This window comes from Struthio camelus, chromosome 3 (genome assembly GCF_040807025.1).
Source record: "Struthio camelus isolate bStrCam1 chromosome 3, bStrCam1.hap1, whole genome shotgun sequence".
In the NCBI taxonomy this organism is placed as follows: domain Eukaryota; kingdom Metazoa; phylum Chordata; class Aves; order Struthioniformes; family Struthionidae; genus Struthio; species Struthio camelus.
In genome coordinates, this window is record NC_090944.1 from 17,857,749 (window position 1) to 17,879,721 (window position 21,973).

Genomic DNA, 21,973 nt, shown 5'->3' on the forward strand with positions numbered 1-21,973 from the left:
AAGCTGATCCCCGAAACCGTTTTTCTGGGCCGCTTTACTGCAAATTTACGTTCCACGTTTACGTCCCGATTTTCCCCATGCGGCTGCAAGTTTGAACTTTTCGAAGGACGCCTCCTTGTTTCTGGTGCCCCTTTCTCTACCTTTGCAGCGCGCCAGCTTATTCTGCGCTTTCTAAATTCGTTTATATATATATATTTGTATATATATATATATATATATTTTTTTTTTCTTTCTAGAAGTGCAGAAGCGCACTAGGACACTGAGGGTACCGCCAGGGAGGGTCGACCCCCGAACTGGAAGACATCCCGCCCGACCGCTGTGGCGGGCTCCTGTTTGCCTCCACCCCGCCCGCCGCGGGCTCCTGCCCAGGCGGGCGCGGGCCGCCGCCGCCGGCCTCGGCCGAGCGGGCACCTGCCGCGGCCAGGGCGGCGCCGGCGAGGCGGGAGGCCGCGGGCGCCTCAGCCTCAGCCTCAGCCGCAGCTCCCGAGGCGGCGGGCGGGGCTGCCTCGGCTGGGCCCGCCCCGCCCCGCGCGGCCCAGGCGGAAGGAGCGGCGCCCGCCCGCTCTCCTCCCTGCCGCCGCCGCCTGCTTCCGCCCGGCTTGGGCAGCCGTTGCTGGCGCCGGCTGTTACCTCGCCGCCGCCGCCGCCGCGATGCTGGCTGCCGGGGAGCCCGTGCGGGCGGAAGGTAGGTGCCTCCGCGGGGCTCCCGCCTGCCGGGGCGGCCCCCTGCCGGCGGGGCGCTGAGCGGAGCGGGGGCAGCGCGGAGGGCTGCGGGGCCGCCGCTGCCGCCCCGGCGGGACGGGTGCTGCCGGCCGGGCCCCGGCGGCGGCTGGCGGGGGAGGGAGGGGAGGAGGGAGGCGGAGAGGGGTGTCGGGGGGCGGGGGAGCCTCGCGCAATGAGGCGCTGGGCGCCCGGGGCCGCCTCCGCCCTGCCGCCAGGCGCCGGTTCCTGCCCGCGCCGCGCCGCGATGGCTGACGGAGCCCGGCCGCGAACCTGGCTGAGCCGCGGCGCTGCGCCCCTGCGCAGCGGCCGGGCGGAAGGCGCGCTCGCGGGGTCGCGTTCCCGTGGATAACGTTGGGAAGCGAGGGTCGTGCCCAGGGCTGAGGCTGGGATAGCGCGGCCCGTGCAGTCATGCTCCGTATGTCCTCCTTTCGTTTTGTTTTGATTTTTTTTTTGCCCCCCCCCCCCCCCCCCGCTTTGGATTGTGATGAAACTTCAAGGAACAGTTCCTAAGCAGCGTTTCTGTTTCCGCAAAATAACTGCAGTAGAGCAGAAATGCTACTTGTGGTGTTTTTTATGTGCCGGTGCTTGTCCCTGTGAAGCATCTCTTGCTGCGGGTCGCTGATCCTTGTCTAAGCAGCGAGTTGTAAAGCAGGTAGGGTGGAAAAGTCTGTGGCCTGGAGGGCCTATAAACGAAGAAAATGAGGTTAAAAACCCTTAAAAACTACAAGCAAGGCGAGATGTATACGGGGAAAGAAGTATCTTTTATGAGAATGGCTGATGGGATTTGGAAGAGCAGAGAAGCCAGCAGGTATATGCACGGCCTGCCTGTCGGTGCTGGTGGTGGTATCAGCCCCAAAGCAGCATCGTTGTCGGTAACTGTAAGCTTGAAGGTAGCTGATGCAAAAGAGAAGAAATGCTTGCGCCAGGCAGGAGGTGAGCGGCAGGTCCAGGATGCAGCGTAAATGATGATACGGAAATGCAAAAGGAAATGAAGATGATGATGATGAAGCATCGTTGAGATATGACAGTTGTTGAGGGCTTTCTTCCTGGGACTTTTTTGGTGGTATTCGCAAAAATAGCGAAACAGCTTCTTCTTTTGCAGGTTAAGTATAATATTGAAGCTATGTCATTGAAAGACTTGAACTACTTAAGTGATTCAGGCCCTTTTTCTTTAAGATGCGACACACCCTCAGGGCCTTGATGATGTGCAGTTAAGGTCTGAGAGGCCATCTGCGTTGACCTGTTGCAGAGTCTGGATATGAATTTGTGTCTTGTGTGGCTCAGAGACTTATAAGCCTTCAATTATTAATTAAGATGACTGCAGTTCTTTATTAGCTTAGTGTTATTTTCTTGAGGTGCTTGCTTATGATGCCAGCGAAGGAAATACAAAACTGCAAAACTTGCTAAGTCATAGCACTGACGTGTAATATAGTCCATCTCATGGAATTATTGCAAAGAATCGAAAAAGCAATCGAAGTTAGGGGTCTGTCAAGAATCTTATCTTTAACAATGCCCTAAGCAGGTGTTTCTGTGAAAGAGGCAAACGTGCCTGTTTTTGCTTCATGTGCCCCCACCCGCTAAGTATCCACTCTGCTTCCGACACCTACAACCCAGGAACTCTCTGGAACAGATGTACTACAGACATCGAATTTCCCAGTAGATTTCTTCTTCATGAATTTCTTCTCTCCTTGCACCAGTGTAAACCCATGTTCACAGCAGCCAACGTCAAGGAGCTACATGGGTCAAATACCTCTTTCTGTTTTGAACTCACCTCCTCCTACTTGTATCTGATATTTCCCGCTTCTTATATTGGAAGAGACACTGATCAGTTATTACCTACTCATCTACTCCATGTGATTCATGAAGGCAATTCCAAAAATTGTGTACGGGCAATCGTAAAACAAATTTTCCAATATGACTGTCAAGCCGAAAGTTTTGCTAGTAAAGTTGACAAGATTTAGTCTAAAGCTTCCCAGCGCTGATCTTACCATTAGTTTTGTTGATACCTTTGTATTGTTTCTTCCCCCCCCCCCATTATTATTATAGGTCCCTTTTTTGGAAAAAGGGGAGGTTCCACATTTTGCATAGTGTCTAGGTTATATGTGCCAAGCATTAGGAACAAAATTTCAAGGTTTGTGTTTCGGTGGTATTTTGCGTACATTTTTACAGACTACGTATATGCAGGATGTGAAGGTTAGTTAGTATTTGCTTATATAAATCACGCACACAGTTAATAGTGGTATAACTGTGTATTTCCTGACTTTGACAGTCTGCTGTGTAATATTGTGAGTTTTCATTAAAACGCTTGACGAAGTTTGATTGCAGTTTGCACTTTGAACGATAATGTTTAGGTGCGCGCTCAGGTTCGTAAGCAGGTTATGGCGGGGGGAAGTCATTCCTTTCGGTGAAAGAATGTTTATAACGGAAAACGAGTGTGTAATTTGAAAGGACTGACCTTCACAGGATTGTAACGTTGAAACAAATCTGGAGTTTCACTCTGAAATACTGGCCTGAATGTGCGGTGGACTAGTGAAATGAATGAGAGAACTGTTTATTTCCCTAGCTAGGGTTGCACAACCACCTAACATAGCTGTGCATCGTGCAGTAGGTGCTTTTTTTTCCTATGTTGGGTAATTCTGATGTGCCAGAACAATGTTTAACTAGAGATACTATAAGTCTTAAGTATGGCAGGATGTCTTCTGAAGGGAAAGACTGCATAATTTACGTTTGTAGCTTAATATGAACAGCCTGAATGACAAGTCAGCATAAAGCAAAATATAATTTAGCAGTGGGCTGCTGAAAAGAAGGAAATGCAAACTTGGTCACAACAACAACAAAAGAATAATGACTAGAGAAGGTGAGAGTAAATCGAATTGAAGTACCTAGACTTCCTTCAATATCCTCTCTTCCTACTGTTTCGTCTTCTGCTCCTAATAACCCTTCTGTTCTTTTGGTCCTTTCGTTTTTCTGTCTCATCCCCTGCCTCTGTTTAGAATCTGTTCCTCTTTCTTTTGTTTAGACAGATCCTTCACTCAAATCTCTTATTGAATTTTTTGTGGAAATCCAGTCTCCTCTTCACCCTCACCCCGCATGTTACCTTTCAAGAAATTAGAGCGCTACTTGGAATTACAACAGTTGTCAGATGATGAGAACTGGATCGTTCTTTGAGTTTATGAAGAACAAAAGCTTTGTATACATATTTGTATTTAGTCTTGTGTTGTCAGACTTTGCCGGGGTTATTTTAGTGAGAGAGTCTAGGTCCTTGTGCGAAACAGGGATGTTTCAGGGGTTACTCTTGTTTTGGGGAACAAGTTATTGCTGGAGTTGCAGTGCCTTCATGGTGAGTTGGCTGGGATCTTCCCTTGGTACCAGAACTGTAAGTCTGCATGTCAGAGCACTGGCATGTGCAGGTCTTCCTGTGGCACTGGTGGCATTTTTGAGCTACTTTTCAGTAACTGCTCCGCTTTTTTCAACCTGTCTGTTCAAATCTGGTCTCTATCCCTTCTACCGGATCAGCAGAATGATCAACTTCACCATCATGTGTTATAAGGCCTGGAATCCAAGTCCTTCGCAGTATCAACAGTGCAGATAATTGTATTGTAGTGGCTCAGAAAGAGATCAAATATTATCTGATGTTATTCTTTGTAGTTTCTTGCTTGTTATGTCTCGTGTTCATTGATTCTCCTGTTTGTTCTTCCAGCCTTTGCTCAGAGCTCCCTCCCTGTGGCCTATTTGCTTTCATGTCTCTGACTGCTCCTTGTGCCTTCGTAGCCTGTTTATCTTAATAAATGAACATCAGGCTATACAGCTGCTGCAGTAAACATAGAAAGGAGGTGGTAAGCAGCAAATAAAGGTTGAAAGGTAACTGGAGAATGTTGTTGAAACTAGTAAGTTGGTCCACTGTAAATAGAAGGTATCTTGACTAGTTCTTTATGACCCTGTCAGAAAGCATGGCTACCAGCAGTACCTAGATAGGGGGCATCAGTGAAGATGAAGGCCAGAGAAGCAGTTGGTATAAGAAGTCATGCAAGTTGAAAGAACAAAACAGGTAGAAAAGAAAGCCTGCAATGTGAGCTAGCTAAACCTGCTTTGATATAAGAGGCAATGCTGGGCTGAGAGAGAACAAGTAATGTGAAAATGTGGAAGAAACATGTAGCAGTAAAGGTAGATACATGTAGAAATAGAGGAAGGTTGACAGCATAGCAGAGGATTGGGGAACCCAGTCAAGGAAAGCTTACTGCTAATTGGATGGCCATATGGCCTTTTGACTTTGTTATCTGCTTCCAGCTAGGGCTCCTTATGCTCTTTGAGCTTTACTTTATTTAACAAGGACAAAGGAAGAATGCTCCCCTCCATTAAGCAGTGAGCCTTGTTCCAATAAGTGGTGGACAAGGAGTTATTTGACATTAGATGAAGCAGCAACTGCTTTTTCTTCTTTTACCTGTCATTAGCACTGCTGAAAGATGGAAATTTCTTTAAAGGTTCACAACTTTTGGATGCTATGGTTTGCATGCATACATAGCTTACCAATGCTTTCTTCATGCTTGAATGTTTTCTGAATTGCCTGTATGACTTAAACAGCTGTCCAACAAAAATATGGATCTTGCAAGTTGTTTGATATAGTAAAGAAATAAAAAGTATAGCATGTATAGAACAGAGACAAGACTTTTTTTGACTTGATCTAGTTTTTTGTTTTTGTTTTTTAAAGATTGTGCAAAGTTCTTTTTTCCCTAGATACGGTAGAAATGAAACAGCAAAAAGCACCACTTTTATTTAGTGAGCAAGCTTTTGTTCCCAAATCCTTAGACCACAAGTGTACCTGCTTGCACATTCGTTCTCTCTCTCACATGCACGTACTCGCTCTCTGACTGTCTATTTTCCTTAATGCCAATGTCACTTCTTTCTAAAGTCTATGTCCTAAATTTTCTGCTGTTTCACTTCTTCTGCAGTATGTTCTGCTATTTTTTCTCTCTCTGATATGGAAGTAGTACCCTTTGCTTCAATACTTGGAGAAGACCCATGCCAGCTCTTCTCCCACATAGTTCACATGACTGTTCAGCTTCAGACATGCTTTCTTTTGAGTAGTCATATGTGCTGGTATTTGAAGGCCATTAATATTTCATTTTTCTACATTGAAAAATGAGCTTAAGGGATTTTTGCAACTCCTTTCATGAATTGTAGCATTCCTACCTCTAACTTCAGTGAGATTGTAAGCCAGTCTGTAATCATGGTGTTTCATCTTAGTTTTGCCCAGCAGTTCCCAAAATGTTAATGCTCTGTCCAACGCAATTGATACAGAAATGAATAATTAAACAAATTACAGACTTTGGAGACTTTGCCATTTTTGTGATTTTCTTATTTTTCATGCTATCCACTCCAAAATATGATTTGTTTCCCTTTGGCTTTCTATAGTAGAATTTTTGGTTTTTTTTTTTTTTTTACTTGATTTTCTTGCAGGCAGCTGGGAAAGCTCATTTACAACATGCTCTTGACATAAGTCTGCTCTTTCTGTAAAATGTTTTGCTCAGATGAGACCTGGCATAGTTTCCTCCCTAGAAACCTTCTCTACTGTGAAGACATCGCACTTCAGCTCCAGCTTTTTGCATTCTGTCATGTAGAAATACTGTCTACTTGATTGAGTTTTTTTGCTAAGATTGCAGCCTAATCCCAGATCATATATTTAACATGTATTTATTAGGTGCACTGGTTACTTACCTCTCTACCTTCTGTTTATTCCTTAGGCGGACTTCAGTTTTAAAAGCCAAGATTTTCCTCTGGGGCCAGAATACTCTTAAAGAGATATTCAGAGAGAAAGATAGCTTTGAAAGTGACTTCATCTGTCCAGTAGTGTGTGTGCTTGTTTCTTTAAGCAACTAATTTATTATTTGTTTGTTTTTAGTTCATCAACGTTATTAGCTTTAGCATCAGGCTTGCCTATTAACTGGGAAATGAGGGAGCTGCTAGGAATATAGCTACTGCTTTTTTGTAATCTATGAGATTTTTCCCACTTAATGATGCTTATAAAGTAAATACGTCTGTTTTTGATAAAACAAAAAGAGTTTGTGATGTTTTAACCCTTTTGAAAAGGTATTTTCAAATGGAGGTTACCATGTGGGTATGATTTAGCAGACTGGTTGGGCATCGCACGTAGAGCCTCTTCCACTGTAAATGCATCAGATAAGCCAAGTTCCAGTTAAAATTTTTTTTTTAATAGCTATGGGTCTGTTTATAGTTGCTAGCACTATATGGGGTCTCAAGGGACCCTCAGGACCCACAGCAGGGTAACTTATCATAATTTCCTTGGCAGCTACCTGGGCTCGCTGCTGTGCAAACACTTGGTAGTAAGACTGCGGTGCTAAAGGGAGGGCCATGTGGTCTACCCAGTTACAGGGTACAGCAGCTGTGCTGTTTGAGCACTGTGCAGGCATAACTGGCTTTTTGAGACCTCTGTAAAAAGAATGTCAGCACAGAAATACCTGAGGTGTGTGATTACCAAAGGAGAAATGAGATCATAAGTAAAAATCAATGTCTCATTTGCAGAAATACAAAAAGTGAGATTCCTTTCCTTATTGTGTAGAGTGCTATAGCCCAACAGTTGATGCTTTCACAACTATGACTGCTCTCATAAGAGTTGTGATTGTGCCTGATTATCTCAAGTCTTTCATTGGCTCTTTCCTCCTCTTGAGAGTAGTGTGGAAATCAAGACTGTATGTGTTATAATAGCTGGATTATAGTCTATTTATGGTAATTAAGAAGAACTTAATTTGATTTTTCTATGGTCACTATCACATTCTAAATTTTTTTTTAAGCCAAAATTATCTATGAGATCCAAAAGTTGATAAGTTATGGTAGGCCTTCTAATCCATTTCCTCAGGGTGCTGGTTACTCTCTTCATTGCTAGTTTTGTATTGGACCAAGGTAGGCTTGTATCATTGTGGGGTCTGAAAATGTTTTCCGATTTCTTGATTACTTGCCCCCCAAACTCTCCTGAACCGTTTATATCGCTGTGAAGTACCTTGCTGGAGCAAGGTTGTTGGGGGATGTTAGGGAAGCAGTTTTTTTTGTTTTTTGTTTTTTTTGCAGTTGCTCTGTACCACTACTTTCATCACTGGTCCACATTTGCAGCCGTTGATCCCCACTTTTCTCTTTACTGCTTGTCAAAAACATTAAACAGATCCATCTGTTCCTCATTTGAATCTACATAATCTGGATCTTTTCAATGTAAGACTTCTTCAGTTCTTGGGTACTACTCTGCTTTGCTGAAAAGTTATCTCAGTAATTGGTGGTATTACAGTTTTTGGCACTAACAAGGGACCATTTGTCCAGTACAAAATTAATACCCAGAAATTCTTCTCCTCCCTGCTACCCTTTCTCCAGGGGAGTGCACTTTTTTTTTTTTTTTTGGTGTTCATCATATGGTTATTAACCTTAAAGAACTACAAATTTTATGATGTTATTGTAGGTCCAGTTCTAAAAGGAGGTTTCATACTTCTTAGCTCTATCCATGGTCCCCTGTACAGGATTCAGAACTGAGAACTGCTTCCAGTTTTCATTCTGCATTTCTTTAGCTTTTTTTTAATCATTACAGCTCTAACTGTGAGTAACTTGTAGCCTGTACCCCATTCCCACACGTTTCACAGATACTTTTGCCATCACCAGTGAAACGTCCTTAGCTGTTTTACTGCTCAGAGGACGGGTGGGGACAGGAGCAAAACTAACTGAAAGCATCAGATTGCTAGATCACTGAGCAGTCCCTGAATATGAGGCCTCCTAGTTATTTTACTTGTTTTAGATAAATGCAGCCTACTGTTATGAGCTGTCTTAGCTATGCAAGTTTGTTTTTTATGGCATTTTAAAGGACCTTTCATGTAACTACGTTGCTTCATTTGTTTTTTCTACAGTGTTAATTTTGTAGTTTTGCTTGCGTTTGCATATAACGCTTCTCAGTTTTTAATGCTTCAGAACTGGCTCGCAATGGACTAGTGTGTCCTTTCCATCATATGTCTGACACAAATTTGTAGTTTAGAGCATGAAGAAGTGTTTCTGTTTTATCTGCTACTGGCTCACGCTGCTTTTCTCATGCAGAATGGTTCAAGATTTGTGACCAGTGTCACAACAGCTTGCAGATTCTTTGGCCTACGTTTACTGTTTTTCTGTCAGAAATCTGGCATTCACTGTTTATATTTTGTCCAAAGAAATCCTTGATGGCAGGTATTCATCTTCCCTTCCCCCCTGCCCCTTATTCATCTTTGAAGGTTTTCAACCAAATCAGTCCATCTCTTCCTTCTACTTTCTAGTTCTTAGCTATGAGCAGATTAGTTCCAGTCTACAAACTAAAGACCTTTTCAGGTCTGGATGTTCTGTTCAGGGGAAAACGTTTTGGAAATTGTTAGAGCTCAGCATCTAGCAGTTAGCTGGAGGAATCTCGCTTTCCGTATATTTTTCCAGTAATTCATTTGCATTGTGGTGTTGATTTGAATCAAATAAGCTCCCCAGTTAGGGTGTTGTTTTTTTTTTTTTAAACTGATGCAGTTAATCTGTGGAATACAAGTACTTTGATTTCCTGGTTTTCTGGTCTGATTTTGATCACATTTGTTTTCTGATCTATATATAGTTATTGTTATCTACTGTAGTCCTGAAGACCTCTGCTGCCTTTGCTAAGGGACTAGAAAAATTAGCTGAGATCCTTGTTGCAGCTCACCTTTGATCCTTTCTGGTATTTTAGGGACATAAGAGTTGTAAAGCATTGGTTTAAGGAAACTTCTAGATAAAATTGAGTCCAACCTTCTGCTTAGACCAGAACTATTGCTTTGTCCAGCTGAGTCTTGAAAACCTCCAAAAATAGAGATTCCGCCACCTCTCTGAGATTTATCTTCCAGAGCTACTTTATCGTCCTAGCAGAGAAATTGTTTGTAATGTGTGAACCTCTCAAGGTATAACTTATGGCCCTTGCTTCTTATTTTACCATCTGATATTACTGAAGAAAAGTTTGGCTCTTCTGTCTTTTGGTTCTCCTTCAAGTAGTAATAGGTTGCTATGAAATTACCCCTTATCCTCCTCTTTGCCAGCTTAAAAAAGTGCAGTTCCCTCAGCTTTTCCTGAGAGGTCATTTGCTCTAGGCTGCTGACCATTGTGATAATCCTCTGCTTGACCAGTCCCATTTTCCCAGTATCCTTCTTGAACTGGGGAGTGGGGAAGACAGGACAAAACTAGACTCAGTATAGCAGGTATGTCCTCGTTACTGCTGAATAGAAAGGAAGAGTATCTTCCCTCAAATTCCTGGCCATGCTTCTCCTGATTCAGTCTGATATACAGCTTGCCTTATTTCTGTTGAGAGCGCATTGTTGTTTTTCATTCAGTTTGGCATCCGTCAAGACAAACGTCTTTTTCAGCTGGGCTACTGCTCAGCCAGTTGCTTCCTAGCTGCTACTGAAGCACGACGCTCTGGACCAGGTGCAGATCTTTTTACTTCTTCCCATTGAGCTTCATAAGGGATTTTTTGGCCCAGTCCTTAAGTTTCTCGAGGAAACTTAACCCTCTGAATTGAAGCTCTTCTCTGGCCTCATCAGCTGTCCCAGCTGAGGTAGCATTGTTTGCTGAGGCTTCATTTTTGTCTCATCATCCAATTTTTTGGGGAAGGTGTTGAGCTATATAGGCCCCAGTGTTGACATGAGCGTGCTCCGCTGGTTTGACATCTAGCTGACCACCAGTAATTGACTACAACTTTTTAAGCCTGTTGATTCAGCTAGTTTTCAACCTATATAAGTCAGTTTATTTAGCCTATATTTTCTTAACCTGCAAATGAGAAGTGGGAGGTGCTGTCAAAAGTCTTAATAAGTCAGTGTGCGTTACATCTATTTCTTCCGTTCATGTAGCCAGTCATCTTTTTGTAAAAGGCAAACACATTAGTTGAGCATGATTTGCTATTGATAAGTCTGTTCCTTATTCTTTTCCATCAGGTGGTTAGAAAAATACATGCTCCGGTGACCTTTTCCAAGACTGAGCTGAATCAGACAAGCCTGTAGTGCCTGGGTGTTTCTCTTTAGTTTCTTTTTCAATCAAGAAAGGCAAAGTTATGGCCTGTTGTTTTGTTTCCGTAACCATCAAGAACCTCCTCTGTTTGCCATAATTATTTGATAAACAGCAGCCTTGCAAATACATCAATCAGGTTTTTCTTGGCACGCTCCACTGTATTTTGTCCAGTCTCGTGAATACATTCATCTTCTATAAGTCATCCCTAAACTGTTGTTCCCACTGTTGCCTGCCGCTCCCCTCCTCTAGCAATACTAGCGCACATGGAGGTTGGGATGCAGGCTTGGTCTGTAAAGACTGCCAACAAAAATGGTGATGACCACTTCAGCCTTTTCCTCATCTTTTGAACGGTTGACTCTCCCATTAATCAGCAGACTTACATAGTCTGTAAACGTTCTTTTGCTTAGGCCAAGTGTAGAATCCCTCTGTGTTATCCTGTGTCCCTAGCTAATTGCTCCAGCTGCGCCTTGCCTTCCTAATTTTATCCCTAACGAGGAGAGTAACAGCACTGCTTATTTACTTACCCTGTGCTTGTTTCTCCATTTTTATATGCACTCTTCTCCTATTTTAGTTAAGAAGCACCTCTCTTTAACTCAGTGGGGTTCCTGCTGATTTTCATCCTCTTCCAGCCCAACAGGATGGTTTCTTTTTGAGGATTCAGTATTATTTCTTTAAAAATCAACCAGTTGTCCTGGGTACCTTTTCTTCTCTGGCAGCTTCCCAAGGGGATTTCGTCTAAATAAGCCAAAGTCCTTTCTCCTTAAGTTCCTAGTCCTGACTGCTGCTTATCATCCACACCTTCCTCTGGATCCTGAACTTCAAGATTAACTCATGGCTGCTGCACCCCAAGTTGTCCTCTGTGACATGTTCACCAAGTTTCACAACTTAATTATCTTTTCCTGGACATGTCATGTTGTCTGAAAAAAATAAAAAAAAGAAATTATTAAATCCTTTCATCTGTCTTTCATGTGACTATCTCCTTGTATATTGGCCTGAATAGACGTTGTAGATCAGACCAAAGAGCTCAAGTGAACAGAGATGCCATTAAAGATTTGTCATTGTTAGGTAACACTTAACATAATCTAGATTAGAAGGGGGTCTCTGGAGGTCCAACTGGTTGCTTAGCTAGGTCAGGTTGCTGAAGGCCAGTCAAGCATTGAATATCTCCAAGGCTGGAGATTCCATAACCTCTCTGGGCAACTTCTTTCAGGGTTTAACCCCCCCTCCTCCCCACACAATGGGTGGAGCAGGGAAGAGAAATTGGAATTTCCATTGCTATAACTTGTGACTGCTAGTCCTTGTTCTTTTGATTGAATATCTCTAGGAAGGGTGTCTCTGTCTTTACATTCCCATTAAGTAGTGGAAGACTGCAGTAGGATCCCCACTGAGCCTTCTCTTCTTAAGCCTGAACTAATGCTGCTGCTTCAACCTCTCCTCATATATCACATGCTCCAGCATCCTCGCCATTTCCTTGACTCTCTCTAGCATGAAAATGTTTTGCTTGTACTGGGGAGCCCCAAACTGGACACAGTACTCCAGATGCAGTCCCTGAAATCCCGCACAGAGGGCAATAACCGTGTCCTTCAACTTGGCCTTCACTGTTCCAAGGGCACACTACTGACTCTTGCTCAACTTGTCTGCCGATGGCTTTCCTGCAAACCAGTTTTTTAGCCAGTCAGCCCCCAGCCTATACTGCTACGTGGGATTATTGCATCCCAGGTACAGGATTTGCCATTTGCCTTTGAATTTCATGGGTTCTTGTCAGTCTGTTTTTCCAGTCTGTTAAGGCCCATCTGAATAGCAGCCCTACCCTCCAGTGTTTCAGCTGGTATCTCTTCCTCCTCCTCCCAGTTTGGTATCATACACAAACCTCCTGAGAGTGCACTCTGTCCCATTGACCAGGATTTTAATAGTATGACCCAATATCGATCCTTGAGGGACACTGCTAGTAAGTTAAATTTTGAAATTGCTGATCACAACCCTCTGAGCCCAATAGTCCGGTCAGTTTTCCACCCACCATACAGCCCATTTACGTAGTCCGTATCTCAGCAGTTTGGCTACAAGAATGCTATGGGAGACAGTGCTGAAAGCCTTGCTCAAATTAATGTAAACAGCGTGTGGTGTTCTCCCTTCATCTGCCGAACCATTCATCTCATCATAGCAGGCGATACTGTGCCCTTGCTGAATCTATGCTGGGTTCTCCCAGTCTTTCATGTCTTTCATATGCGTGGGAGAAACTTCCAGGAGGATTTTCTTTGATATTTTCCTAGGAACTGAGATGAGGCTGACTGGCCTGTAGCTCCCTGTATCCTCCATCTTGAACGTGAGCATAATGTTTGCCTTTTTGCGGCTTTCAGGCACTGCCCTGACTCATCATGACCTTTCAAAGAAGATAGAGAGACTCCTAACAATAAAATGGGCGAGCTTCCTTGGCACCCTAGGATGCATCTCATACGGTCTTGTGGACTTGCATTTGACAAATTTTCTTCAGTATTCTCTTCTTCTTTATTTTGGTTCCACAGCTATTTGGTCTAACTTATCTTCTCCCTTGTGATACCACTACATCTATGACCTAAACATCATCCCCCTGACAACGTGCACCAACCTGTTTGTCCTGTTTTGTGACTGGATTGTTTGTAGGCCAAATTTTAATTCACCATCTGGAAAATGTGCCCACACCAGCAATATAAATACCTCATTCAGATTACATTACAAACTTAGTTAACACTGCATAATAATTCTTCCATTAAATACTATTTTGGATACATATCAAGAACTTTGTGATTTCCAAATGTTCTTTCAAGTTAAGCCTGAGTCCAAGTAATACTGTAGGACAGAGCAGTTGATACGCTGCCGGGACTGCTGCATAAATAATTAAGCCCCATGTGTGCAAAGGAAGGTTGACTTTACTATTACTTTGGAGCAGCGTGAAACAAGGATGTATACCAAGAGCCTAGTCATATGGCAGAAGTAACCTGCTCCTTATGGATAACTGTTTCCAGAATATTGTCATCTGAAACAATGACAGTAGGTGGAATCCAGAACAGTCATAAGACACTTAAATGTTAGTGTGTAAATGCCTGTATGTCAGAGGTGTGTGTCTGAGTTCTCATTATAGGCTTTATCGACGGTGATTTGTCTCATCCTGAGGTCGAAACCTAGGGGCTGATCCCATGGATTGCTCACAAATCAGACCATCTACTGTAGCCTAGATTTCTGTATCCTGGAGCAGGAGCTTACCCTTAGGTCGACCTCTACATTAAGAGTGTGTTAATCTAGAGCTAAGGCCCTAACCAGTAACTTGTGGTTATGTATTATAGCAGAAGTTTGAGCCATGTCTGTCTTTACTAGGCCTTTCTTGTAATATTTTTCCATTGTTTAATGAGTTTATGGGGCAGGGCTTGTAGAGAAGGGGGAAAACATGCTATGGGAACTAAAGGGGCCTGATTTCCTACAGTCGCATCTTTCTCTAGCTCTGTTCCCTTCCTCTGTGATAACCCTGGTGAAACTCCCACCGGTCAAGACTGACTCACTGTTACTGAAATGGAATCTGTGATTCTGAGTTCTCCTTAACTTTCTTTCAACAGAGGCGTGGACTGTGGCCTCTTTACTAGCTGGCTAAAGTTGCAGGAACTTCCTCTCTTGAGACCTCAGTCTGTTAAATACGTTTGGAAATTGATAGGCCATCCTAAGATATTTCCAGGGACATAGAGGCAATTCATGCCAAAGGTAGGTGCCTGTAGTGGAAATATTGTTATTCAAAGCATCACTTATGAAGGAATAGGCATTATAGGGGTATCATTCACTTTCTCTTAAAATAGGTCTGATGAGTTGTACTCTACAAATGCCTTCACTGTCTTCTCTCCGTGTTTTTCTCTATTTGTGTTACCAAAGGCAAAAAATACAAATAAACTCCCCCACAATAAATAAATAAAGCACCCTCAGCTACTGCATGGAGTTGACACTGGGAAACTTTGAGATTATCTCAAGAGGGCAGTTTCCTTCAGAAACTTGGTAAACATATATTTGCAAGTTTTTTAACTCTTCAGCATTTTCCCATTGGAGTTCTTCAGTGAAATCAATCTCAAATGAGACTTTGTAACTGATTTTATTGGTCCATGATCAGAAACTTCATGTGAAACCTGCCTTTGTAAATAAAGACTTACAGATTTTGCATCCTGGCTTGTAAACACCTCAGAAAAGGGCTGACAGATTAAATATGTACATTAGTTGTTGGCATAACTGGGTTTTTCTGTCAGGGATGTTCTTGACTTCTTTCAGCTTTAAGTAATGAAGAATTAAATAAAGCAGGAATAATGCATTGCAAAATATACCTTATTCTAGTTTGACAACATTTGCTTCAATTATTTATCTTCTAGTCACTGTAAGCTAAAAAAAAAAAAAAAAGGTAACATGGACAATAATGAAGCAATAAAGATGTCTCCTATGCAATTAAAAGAGCTTTTTTGGAGGGGGATGGAGAAAGGAGAGAGATGAAAAAAGGCTTCATCCAGATAGTTATGCTATAATTGAGAGTATTAAACTCCCTTCCCTCCAGAAGCATTCTCCTTTTGAATTGTACTCACTTTTTTCCAAGGGCCTTGAAGCTTTGTTTTAAATCAACAAAAGCTGGCTCCTCTGTATCATCTGTTTTTTAGCTCCTACCTTTCAAAACTTCAAATGCAAACTGAGGGAAGAAAGGAAACGTTATTTCAACAAGTGCAATTTTTAGGTAGTTGAGCATCATTACATGCAGCTTCATTCAGGTCTGCCCCTGTAGCACCAACAAGTTTCCGGTACCACTGCCCTCCTCCCATAGCTGCTCCTGGAAACTTTGGCTGTACAAGCAGTAGAGATGCTTTGAGAGTTTCTGTTTAAAGTGTGGTGTTTCAGTACAACGGTTGAGTAGACTTGTTATCAGTAACACTTTGTACTTATTGTTCAATTTTCATGCCCAAAACTTCACAGAGCAATTAGGAAATAGAACTTGGATTCTTGCACTCAAAAATGAACGGCCCTTTTTTCATTTAGCAAAGAAATTTGAAAGGGCTAACATTATCCTTAGCTAGATATTTTTGATGCTTTAACGATTATGGTACACAATAATATTATCCAGTTTTTTGCAAAATTATTTTCTCTTGCACGCCATTTGATCATATTCTTATCTTGTCTGAATTCTGTCTCAGAATTCCATGTGGTTATGCATCGCTCCCATATAAATCATAAACTAAGCAGTGGGTTTTGGACTCAAGGAAGATAGCAGTCTTCTCCTTAACTAACATTAAGGTGATTGTACTTCCGTCTGCTCGTTTCAAAATTAGGCTTAGGAATAAGTTTTCCTGCAGTGGCTGCATGTGAAGACCTTGAGAGTTACCCTTGCTGGTCTATAATTTAGTGGTTTTTTGTTTGTTTGTTTTTTTGCTTATTACCTTGTTCCATTTTTATCTTTATATAGCATGTATGTTTCATTCCACTTTAATGTCTTTACCCAGTACACCCTGAAAGTTAGGCTTAATCATTTTTATCATTTATATGTGATTTGAATTCAGGTTGAATTAAATCAGAAACAGATAGTTAAATTGGACAGCCTGTTTGTTTATAGATGGTCAGTATAGATGGTGTAGATGGCTAATTTTAGATTAAAGTGCATAGCCATTCCTGTAAAATTTAACCAAGCTCTTCAGCTCTGTTTTAAGCTAGACCTGTTTCTGTCAGAAGCCTGAAATATGGCTCTTGTCAGATTAGAGGTATTTTATAGAAGTTAAAACCCTTGAAGTTGTTATGAAAAGCTTTGCTGACTTACCGAGCACCAGTCTCGGGTGCAAGTGGAGCACGTGAGTAATCGTGCAGAAACAAGGGCAGGCTTCTGACTCTTTGTTTGCTAGCTGCAACTGCTACCCTTCGGCCTTCGGTAAATGCTTATTTTAGCAGATGCTTGTGTGTGTCATGGCTTATCTTGATGGCATTTTAATTCACAGCTAGTCACCTGAGGAAGAGCCTTTTTTTTTTTTTTTTTTTTTTTTTTACTAAAGGGATGATGAGGGAGTTTGGTTAATTAGCCAGTTCCAAAGTGATATCCTAGCAGGACATGAGCGTTTCGTGTGTGATAAATATATGAACTGATGAATCTCCATTGTTTTTCTTTCTTTTTTTAATACTGTAGTGTACTGTTTTATTTCCCAGCACTACAATTGGGGCAACCAAATAATTTACGAAGAGCGATAAGGATAGACATAAAAATATGCCTGAGTTGATCAAATCCTGTTTAGCTTTAACTGTCAGAGACTCTTCTTTTAATCCTTTGCAAATTTCTAGGGAAGTAAGTTATGCTGGAATTAAGTCAGAACTCCCACCTGCAGCTGGGAGACAACCTAGTGACTAGCACACTTGCCTGTGGCCTCAGACCTTTGTTGTTGTTCGTTAAGGTACTGTGCTCCCATCATTGGGGCACGCAGCGCTTGCGAAGCCACTTGTGCCGTAGTTGTGCTTTTCGCTTCTTCTTTGCTTTCAAATCATTTTCAATTGGATCTTTTCACTAGACGGAGTAAATAAGAAATATAAAATTACTTCATTGCCACGTATTTCTGTGAGAAAATACAAAAAATGCTTCCCCTCACATAGACATTTATATATGGCACTACCACAGCCTATTAAAAGCGTCAAATATTGAATTAGGCTTCTGTTTACAAGGGATGAGAGCTGCTGTGGGGACAGTTCTGGTCTTTGCAACTGTTCTGTGGTTAAATGGAGGAAGGTGTAATGATAGTAGAGTAAGCTATGTAAATATTTGCCGGTACATTATAATATTATCTTACTCTGTCTAACAGCAAACATGAAGTCAGAAGAGCCAGTCCCATTACATGAAGAATTCATTTACTGTTGTGGAGCTGCTACCCATGTCTTAAAGTGTGGGCCCTGGAAGGACCTCTCAAAAGATGAAAGTAAAAATCTACCCAGGCTATTATTCATGATTATTCCTGGTAAGTGGGTTTTTTTTTCATGTTTTTGTTTGTTTTTAAGAAGTTTGGAAATGTGATGAAGTGGAATGGGAATGCTCAATTTCAATGTGTTTAAAAAAAAAAAAAAAAAAACTAGATAAATTGTAAAATTTGGCAGATGGGTATGCCTAGAAACCAGTTGCCTTGTAATGATGAGATTTCTTTGTTATATTTGATTACTACTGTTATCTGTACCGGTGCCTTAAGTTAATAAAGCTGAGAAATTAGGATATCTCATTTGTTTGCTCTGTGGTGTTTGTTCACAGACAGCCTCACGTTCTCCACTGCGGTCTCTTTCCTTTATCTCTTGTACATTAAAGTGAAACTGCAGCGTCAGCCTTATGCCTACTTGAAGATGAAAGCTGCGATATTTTAGAGAGAATTTTGGGTAATTTTTTTAAAGTACAGTAAATGGTTATTAACTTAAATTGTTGCACCTGAATTTCCATGATAAGCCTTTTAAAATCAATGAGTGTCATATGCTTCTGAGTTGCATTTAAATTTTATCATCTTAATCTGGAAGTTCTAAATTTTCGTATACCATAGGTTGAAATTAATGGGGAAGTCCTGAATTCATTGAAGTCTGTAGGAGTTCTGCCGTTAGCCAAAGTAGGCTTGAGCCTAGCCAAAGCACAGATATCCTGAGTATTTCACGGGCTTAGAGTTTATAGATTTCTAACGCTTCATTTCTGATTCAATAGTTTAGATATTCTTGTTAATTGCCCAAGAATTAGTGGTGCAATAAATGCTTTTCTGGTTATCCACATCTTTGGCTTGTTGTTTATATTTCAGTATATTCTGTTGTTGTATATAGGCTGCAGTATATGGGCTGATCCTTGTTTAGTGGCAAAAGGGTGCACAGGTTCTGTTTTTCAGTTCTTTTACACGGTTTTGGAAGCCCCGTGTAATTCGTTGTTTGTTGTTTTGTGCACAATTGTATTATGCCCTTACCCCCTGGAGTTGGCTGATATTGTAATTTTTAACACAGTTGACAGTGAACTTTAAATTCTTTCCCTGAAGAAGAAATATGACTCCTTCCAAGAGAAGACTACATCTTGCTATTGTTCTATGGGAATAGCTTTCTAAGCCAAATACCACATAGCATAACTTTTCAGCAGAAAGACTGTCCGTGTGGATCCAAATTGTCAGAAGCACTTTCCAGAGGTATAAGACTATTCTGATGCTTTTTGTTCACTGCTTTCTTTCAGTTCAGGCGTTTCTGGAAGGCTTAAGTGAACTGCTAAATTAAGTAGTGATTTCTTTTTTTCTTGAGTTGTGGAACCTTAGTCAGTCTTCAGGTTGTGATGTACCTGTGTTTGAGCTTGTGGTAGAGCCTGTAAGCAGGATAAATCTGTAACTTTTGGAAAAGCTGATATACGTTAGTGGAAAGACTTGTAGAGGAAGAGTGCAGGAGTCAAACCTATTCCCGGTAAGACGAGGTATCTCTGCAAGACGTGTAAGCGTGTTCTGCTTGAAATGTTCCGGGATGCATGAACCTTAAAAGCTATATACGTTCATCACAGGAAACTTTTAGCATATAAGAAACTGTAGCGGTAGCACTACATGGATCGTGTTGATGATATGTTATATTAACTAGATGGATATCCAGAAATAAACATCAGGGAAATGTTCATAGTGCTTCTGTCCCTGTAGTCTGGAACCTTTAGAAAACAGCTGATTCATGTTTTTGCTTTTATTTTCAGAATTATGTTGGTAACAAATTAGAAGTTCTCTGATTGAGAAAACAGTTAGAGAAGCTCAACAGCAACAAAACCCCTAAACTGCTAAGAAACTAGGTTAGGAAATAATGAACAGTGGTGAAGGTACTTTCTGGCAGGCAGTAACCAACTAGAGTAGCTGAAGCCTCTTGGCTTTCCCCCAGCGCTTAACAACCATTTAGTTTAAGGGACTAGTAACAGGAGATTGTTGTTGCTAGCATAAACCAGAAAACAGAAAATCAAATAAATTCTTGCGTGTAAAAGTAATAAGTTGAGTGACGCTATTGTGGACACAGTGTTTTATTTACAGTGCTTGTCCTTGTCTAGCAACTATGGATTGAGTAGAGAACAAAGATGTCATTTTAACCGTTCATTTACTGATTATATAATAAGTAGGTATTTTCTTTCCCACTGAGAGCTAAAAGCTTTTCTTTTAAGGAAAAAGAATTCTGCCTCCAGGGGCTGGATTTGCAAGAAAAAAAGAAAGCCCCACCAAATACTGTGAAATGTATTAAAAACTAATTTGTGGCAACATTGCTCTAAAATCTGAAATGCCTATAGCTTTCTGGTACAACTGTGCATACTTTCTTTAATGTCATTTTCCTTTTGAAATGGCAATAATGACCTGGGGTTGTCTGCCTGAAAGGCCTGCCTTCCACTCCAGTATCCGTGCCTGCCACCTAAGGTTTGCTTTGGCGTACAAAAGATTAGGCAAGAATTTATTCTGTCCCAAGAGAGTATCTTTGTGTGGCCTGAACATCCTTGAAGGAAGAACTCTTAAAAGCCACTGAAGCAGGCAGAGCATTTGACTTGACTTCTAATTTTTTTTATTGGTTAATACTTAAAACCACTCAAAGAGGGTATGTGGTGAAGTTTGGAAGAGATACCGCTATTGTTCTGAAGGAAGCTTCTATTAGCTGACCCATGTAATTGTTGTTTTTATTTCTGATTCCTCATCTTTTCTGCTTTTTCCCCGCTTGCAATTTGTTGAGGGTTCTAGTTGTGTCATTTCAGACTAGGCCATAAGCCTTTTTAGGATAGAGGCTGCATCTTGCATACAGGCTCCTCATCCTGATCAGGAAGAACTGAAATAGCACTGGCAACAATGAATTGATGGAAAGCATAAGGAAAAGAATTTAGAGCATTAAAATGTATTCCTGGGAACCATGTTTCTCTCTTTTATGTTTTCTTCCATTTATTTGCTAACAATATGTAAATACTAGAAGCTTTTTAAAGCTCTTGACTTGGGTCATTAAGGTTAGGGTTTTTTCCTCTCTTTGCATCTTTGCTGTTCTGTTTCATTTACTGGCATGTTTTTGGAAAAATCCATATACTGTGTCTGCAATACACTTCACTTTTATAGATGAGTTATCTAGTAATATATATTATTACTGGTTGATATTTAATTTCAAAACTGTATCAAGAGAGTTGGCTCTTTTATTTTATTTTTATTGTTTAAGGTATTTGCCTGGAATGACTTGTATTAAGCTCTTTATTCTTATGTCTTACTGTGAGATGACTGCCAAGTCACTTACAGTTGCAATGTCTCAGTTCCTTATTAGAAAAGCAAGCCCAAACCCCCTCTTATCTCAAAAGTGTGCTGAACATAAAACCACGACATTGCAATTTGCATTGTAGATATCCAAATTCATGAGTGAATCAAGTCAAACATAAGACCCAAGCACCTCGCTTTTACTTGCGGTGAGTTAACTGGGAACTGGCATAAAATACTGCAATTTTGCTTCTCATAAATCAAATGCTTATGCCTCTCTCTTTTTTTTTTTTTTTCTTCTTTGGTGTATGTCTCATTTCTAGCCTTTAGGCAAGACTTTTATCAGCTGGACGCAGCCCTAGGAGAGATCTGGACGTTTGGGTTATCTGGCAACATATTCTTATACCTAAATTGTAAGAATTAGATAGCATTCCCCTCATGCTTTTCTGACTTCTTGAATATGAAATGCAGAGTCCTTCTAGAGTAAGGCAATTTTCACACTTGAAAGGCATGTATTCCTGGTCATAGTTCTTTGTGAAATGAACTAGAGAAGGGTAAAAAGATAGCTCCATACAGGTCAATAGCAGAAGAATCCAGACTAGGACAACTCTCCCTCAAAAAGGAGACTGTGGGCAGCCAAGTATTGACTGGTCTGAACTGAGCATGGTTAGTCCTACTGTATGCCATGGGCTATTCTGCTTATTAAAGTGATCTAGTACATTTTTTTCCAGTCTTAAGGAAGTTCATGAACATGATTTTCTTTACATACAATGATACAGTGGTGCTGGGGAGGGTCAAAGAAGGGAAAAGTAGTAAAAGTCTCTGCTTCTGCTGGTATCTAATTGTTACAAGAAACTTGAGAAGATCTTCTGTGTATTTGTGTGCTTTTCATTGTTTAGTCAAATTTGTTCATAATGGGAGAGATTTTTTGTTTCGTTTTTTATAAACCAGAGCAGAAAAAAGTGGCGGCTCCAAAACGTTCTCTGACTTGGAAACTGATGGCAAAATTT

The 21,973-nt window shown here is 41.3% G+C and overlaps 1 protein-coding gene across 6 annotated transcripts in view; it reads left to right on the forward strand.

The window, feature by feature from the left end:
• The first annotated feature begins 528 nt into the window (after positions 1 to 528).
• The window catches only part of LDAH (lipid droplet associated hydrolase), a 132,058-nt gene continuing 110,613 nt past the window's right edge, over positions 529 to 21,973 (forward strand). Inside the window, exons 1-2 of one of the 6 annotated variants that reach the window (XM_068937072.1) lie at positions 529 to 685; positions 17,583 to 17,735. Coding sequence is in view for 3 of the 6 variants with exons in the window: in XM_068937075.1 (XP_068793176.1) it covers positions 652 to 685; positions 17,583 to 17,735 (187 nt within the window). In the remaining 3 variants the exon portion in view is untranslated. Of the gene's footprint in view, positions 686 to 872; positions 1,139 to 17,582; positions 17,736 to 21,973 lie in introns of those variants that run through there. The other 5 variants (XM_068937071.1, XM_068937075.1, XM_068937076.1 and 2 more) reach the window with 5 other exon arrangements.